Source organism: Falco rusticolus, chromosome 8, assembly GCF_015220075.1.
Source record: "Falco rusticolus isolate bFalRus1 chromosome 8, bFalRus1.pri, whole genome shotgun sequence".
NCBI lineage: Eukaryota > Metazoa > Chordata > Aves > Falconiformes > Falconidae > Falco > Falco rusticolus.
In genome coordinates, this window is record NC_051194.1 from 51,949,399 (window position 1) to 51,955,243 (window position 5,845).

At 55.3% G+C, this 5,845-nt stretch overlaps 1 protein-coding gene across 1 annotated transcript; it reads right to left on the bottom strand.

Annotated features, from left to right (window-relative positions):
* Positions 1 to 527: 527 nt before the first annotated feature.
* FZD7 (frizzled class receptor 7) lies at positions 528 to 4,743 on the bottom strand. The gene is made up of 2 exons (XM_037398309.1): positions 1,962 to 4,743; positions 528 to 1,369 (listed from the first exon to the last, which is right to left on the bottom strand). The coding sequence occupies exon 1, from the start codon at positions 4,180 to 4,182 to the stop codon at positions 2,461 to 2,463; it is 1,722 nt and encodes a 573-aa protein (XP_037254206.1). The 5' UTR covers positions 4,183 to 4,743; the 3' UTR covers positions 528 to 1,369; positions 1,962 to 2,460.
* Positions 4,744 to 5,845: the final 1,102 nt, after the last annotated feature.

Sequence of the window (5,845 nt, forward strand, 5' to 3'; positions counted from 1 at the left end):
TCTGAACAAAACTGGAGATAGCCAAGGTGCAGGGAGGATGAAAAAGCCAGTTGAAAATATTGCCTTTCAAATGCTATTGAAAAGGACCTGGTCATTAGTGTTTCCCAAAAACACTCCACCTGTCAAAGAGAGGATTTCATTTACAGCACTTGTAGCACCCTCCAGTTCTCAGTCTCACAGTCCCTTTAAGAATGGGAAGAGAGCATTATCCTTGTTTTCTAGATAAGGAAAACTGGTTTATCAGCTTGCCCTCAGCAAGAGACAGAGCCTGGAAGAAAACTGCTAGGATGCAAGTACCTAAAGTGAGGGCAAAGGTTTGAAATGATCTCAAAACGTGGCCTGTTGTGAAGGGCCTGTATTCAAGAAAGGCCAGTTTTCAAGTCACAGCTGAGTTTCTGGTCAGTATATTCACCCAAATGTCTCTTGCATCTCCCACAACAACGTATAGGGGAAGACACCACTCTCAGAGCTGCCCCCCTTTATAACCGGCCAAGTGTTCAAAGACTGAAAGAACTTCAGTGGAGCCCTTGTATTAAAAATTATTTATTTAGTGATCTGTACATGGGATGAAGCAGGGCCTCATACAGACCTTCAAAAAAAAAATCAAGTAAAAACATAAATACATTTTCTTACAAAAAAATGAGATTTACAAAATATACATACTGCACTTGTCTTGTCCTACGCGTTTGGTTTTTTTCTTCCACATGCCCATTATAAAAGACAAAAACCCAAGCCCTGCAAGTCTGAAATCATATCTACTGAAGGATTTGGCTGATGGGCCCATTTCTCATGCCCAGACTACTGGTATGCCCTCAGACAGCAGCAGTCTGCCCCCTCACCCTGAACAGGTTTTTTCTTTAAGTTTCATTCCAGACTTTCTTCCCCCCCAAAAACGAAGAGCAGCTATAGGGTGGAGGCTTGCTAAAACCCCAGAATTTCCTGTTTTGTCCTTAGACAAGAATATACACACACACATATACTTATAAAAACAACCCTTCAGTGAATATAAAGGTAAAGTAGTACACAAAAAATAAAATATGAACAAGTCAACATAAAAATTTCAGAAGAGAAAAATCTGTCACATTTCAAAAAGAAAACCAATGCATTTGACGATTAATTTTTGAATGTCTTTCCTTCCAAGATGTGATCACTGGAAACTTAACGAGCTGTATTTTAGCTGAAATGAGAAGGCTCCTCACTTGCAGTAACTGCTTGCTTTAAAACCCCAGCCCCAGCCCCCTCCTGCACCACGAGTCATTGCCATGCAGTTCAGGGAACCTGAGGGGCAGGCAAGGGTCCATCTGAGCCAACAGGATTCCTCCTCTCGCCAGAAGCCGGCTGTGTATTGACTTTACCTGCAGCGAGCTCACTGCAAAGCAGGAGAGAAAGCAGGTTTATGTGAAGGAAAGAAAAAAAAAAATAATCGTATCTTTAACATTACGTATTTTAACGGCTCTTGTTTTGGCAGGTGCTCTCGGTTACGCTCTTCTTGCCCTCTAAGTCTTGCGTTTCCTTCAGCTTAGAAAAGCGACCCATATTGAACGGTAGGAAAACATCCTGCCTTCTCCTTTTTTCATAAAAGGAATGCTTATTTCTGCGAGCTCCTCACATCCAAGGGTGAACCTCAACGACTTCTTTTTGTTAGTTTGCCCATAAAAACCGATCCCATGCTTATGCCTTTCTACATAGAAAACACTTTTGTTCCCCCCTTTGTCTCCTAGAACAAAGGCAAGGGGGGAAAAAGCCTTCTGCTGAAAAGCAACAAGTCATTTCTTTTCAGGGTGTGGAACGGCAACCCCCTCCTTCCCCACAGCAGCAAGAACAACAGACCGAGGGCCGAATTTTCACTTTAAAACAATTACAACAGGTATCACTGAGGTAAAAAGGAACTTGTGAGTTGACAGAACAGAGGCATCTCACCAGCACACGCTCGGGGCTGTAGCTGGCTGTGCAGTACTCACGTGATTGCTCCGCCGAGCTGGAAGGAGCAGGCAGTAAGCTCAGGCTCGGGAGTTACCCTGCCTGCGCTGCAGTTTGACCCCAGCAATTCAGAAAGGGCTCGGCTACTTCTCGGCAGAGGCAGCTCGACAGATCTGGCTTCCCCTCCCGCTGGTCCAAAGCGAGGCAGGCTGGCTTTAGCTGGGTTAGGTTTTTTCCTGCACGAGAGGAGTAAGGGGAATTCTTGTGAGTGAAGGACTCTCCCATCCCACCAGTGGCCTCTTTCTGTGTTCTTCCATTTAGCTGGGCATAAGCACCACCGGACACAGTCCATCTGATCCTTTATGCAAAGATTATCTTTTTTTTTTTTTCCCCCAGACCCTCTGGGAGGAAGAAAAAGTTTGGAAAAGCCTCCCTTCCTCCCTCTTCAGGGAGCCATTGCCATCCTCTTCTGCTGAGTATCCCTCTGCTGTGTGTGTGTGCATGCGTGTGTGTGTGTGCGCCAGAGGGGACAGAGGGGTCTCATACTGCCGTCTCGCCTTTGCTGCCACTGCTGAGTCTGTGGTAGAAGCGTCGCCAGGACTGAAGGGTTTTGCCAGACCAGATCCAGAAGCCAGTCGTGATCCCAACAATCATGGTCATGAGGTACTTGATCATGAAGACTGTGAAATCTGGGCTCATAGGGGCAAAGTGGCTCGGACAGGGCACAGCATAGGTTTTGCAGGTCTGGAGGAGCCATGTCTTCTCCCAGGTGCCACGGAAGGCCTGCTCATAGAAGTAACATGCCAGGACAATGGTGGCAGGCACTGTGTAGAGGACACTGAAGACACCAATGCGTACCATCAGCTTCTCCAGTTTCTCCGTCTTGGTGCCATCATGCTTCATGATGGTACGGATGCGAAACAAGGACACAAAGCCAGCAAGCAAGAAGGAAGTGCCAATGAAGAGGTACACAAACAAGGGTGCCAGCACAAAGCCTCGCAGTGAGTCCACGCTGTAGATGCCTACATAACACACCCCACTGAGTACGTCCCCATCGACCTGCCCCATGGCCAAGATGGTGATGGTTTTGACAGCGGGCACAGCCCAGGCAGCCAGGTGGAAATACTGGGAGTTGGCCTCGATGGCCTCGTGGCCCCACTTCATGCCAGCAGCCAGGAACCAGGTGAGCGACAGGATGACCCACCAGATGGAGCTGGCCATCCCAAAGAAGTAGAGGATCATGAAGAGGATGGTGCAGCCTTCTTTCTTGGTGCCTTGGGCCACAGTGCGGTAGCCATCCTCAGAGAAGCGCTCCAGACACACCACCCGCTCCTCCAGCAAGAAGCCTGCCGCGTAGGCCACTGCCACCATGAAGTAACAGCCTGAGAGGAAGATGATGGGCCGCTCCGGGTAGCTGAAACGGCGCATATCCACCAGGTAGGTGAGCACGGTGAAGAGAGTGGAGGCACAGCAGAGCACAGACCACACGCCCACCCACAGCCGCGCAAATCGCACCTCTGCCTCCTTGAAGTACATGAGCCCGTTGGGCCGGGCTGGCTCACAGGGCGCCCCGCAGTCCCGCTCCCCCAGGAACCGGTAGCCCAAGTAAGACGGCACTTTGAGTTGCCGGGGGCAGGAAAAGGAGAAGCCGGAGGGGGGCTGTGGTGGAGTGAGGAAGTCGGGGAGGTAGCCAGCCGTGGGGTGGGCAGTGGCCCCCCGGCCTGCCGCGCTGCCAGGCCCCGGCGGGGCGTCCGACGTGTTCTGCCCCACGCAGATCTCGCCCGCGCCGTGGACGGGGAAGTTCTCGCAGCGAAGCCGCTCTGGCCACTGGAAGCCAAACTTGTTCATGAGGGCCTCGCAGCCCTGGCGGGCCCGCTCGCAGAGGGAGCGGCAGGGCGGGATGGCCTGCTCCAGCACGGTGCACACCGGCGCGTACATGGAGCAGAGGAAGAACTTGAGCTCGGCCGAGCACTGCACCTTGACCAGCGGGTAGAACTGGTGCACCTCCAGCCCCGCGTCCTCCTGGTTGGTGTGGCCCAGCAGGTTGGGCAGGATGGTCTGGTTGTAGGCGATATCCGTGCAGAGCGGGATGGAGATGGGCTGGCAGAAACCGTGGTCCGGCACGGAGATGCCCTTCTCGCCGTGGTACTGCTGCGCCGCCGCGCCCGCGGGGGTCCCCAGTAGGGCGGCCAGCAGCGCGGCCAGTCCTAGCAAGGGGCAGCCGCCGGCGGCCGCTCCGCTACAGCCTCCTCCAGCCCGCATCGCCGAGACGGCCGGGGGCCTGGGGAGTCGCGGAGAGTCCTTCAGAGCCGGGCGGCGCAGCGCCCCAGGGGCATCAGAGCCCAGAGAGCGGCGGCAGGGCCCGTTCCGCAGGGCAGGGGCGCGGCGGCGGCTCCCGGGAGTGCCGCGACTTTCTGCCTCCGCCCCGGCGGGTCGGCGCTGGCAGCGCGGCGTCGCGTCCCTCGGCGAAAGTTTCCGGAGGTGCTCCCGCGGCGAGGAGACGGGAGACGCGGGCGAAGCTCCGGCCGGCTCTGCGCAGGGTCCCGCGGCGGCAGCGAGGCGGAGGCGCTGCTCCCCGCCCGGCTGCGGGGATTTAGGTTACGGCTAAACGGATTATTACCGCGCCCGGCTGAGCCGTGTATTTTACTCCGGGGCTTAAATAACTTTTAAAATCCAATTACTGCGCGATCCTCCCCGCGGCTCGGCTGGGCTCCGCATCCGACGGGCGCCGCTGCAGGCTGTGCGTCCGGGGCAGCCGCGCGCCTCCCGCTCCGCTCGCGGCCCCGCCGCCACCGCCCGCACCGCAGCTCCCAGCCCGCGGCCGCGCCGGCACAAAAAAAAGACACATATACGCGCGGGCGCGCCGCGGGGCCCCGCCCCCGCCGCCGGCCCCATTCACAAACCGTGCCGGGGGCGGGGGCTCGAAGCGCCCGCCCACCAATCGCCGCGCAGGGGGCGGGGCGGTTGCGGGGAGAGGGTGGGGGGAGGAGGAGGGGGGGGGGGGAGGAGGAGGAGGAGGAGGAGGAGGAGGAGTTCGCACCGGGGCGGGAGTGGGGGGGAAAGTTGCGAACAACTTTTTCCCATCCCCGCCGGGGCGGGCCGGGCCGGGGGCGGCAGGAGCCGCCCCGGGCCACCCACCCCCCCGCGCTGCAGGGCAGAGCCGGGAAGGGAAGGGGGGGGCCCAGCCAGTCAGCCAGCTCGCTCAGGGTGGCCTGAGCAAACTAAAATTAACAGGCTGCTTTCTGAGCAGGCTTTGAACATGCAAACAGCTGCCTGTGCCCAGAGTTATTAAAAAAGAAGACAAAAAAAAAGGGGGGGGGGCGGTGTAAGCAGCGCCCGGGTACATTTGCGGAATGAGCCGATTGCGTTGTCGGGATGTTCGTGTCTGTGCGCCATTGCCTTCCCCAGCGTGGGGGGTTTGATTTGTTATCGCAGCATGGCCGTTGCTTTTTGCTGGCAGAATAAACGCTTTATTCATGCAGATCTAAGCTTTAGCAGGGGGAAGGCAGCTTTTTTTTTTTTTTTTTTTAAACATCCGGTGTTACCTAAGCAAAGAGGAAAAATTTTGAATTCCCATCTGCACTGCTGCAACCCCTTAAGAGACTCGGAAAGTCTGTAAAAAAGCAGCAGTTCCTCTGTGGAATTGCTCTGTGTTGCTGCAAGAGAGAAAATGGCACAGGTCAGGAGAGGGCTTTTACCAGCCTGCCAGGTGATGCTGAGCAGATCTAGAACTAGACCAATGTACATTTGCTAAGAACAGAAGTGTGGGTTTTGCAGCATAGCTGTGTTTTTGGGTACATCACCAAAACACTGGTTGCTGGAACCATCTAGCCTCGGGAACATGCAGGCCGAGGGCGCTCTCAGCAGCACAGGAAGGGTGTGCTCAACAAAACCCCTGCAAAAATGCCTGCTTTTCCCTCATACT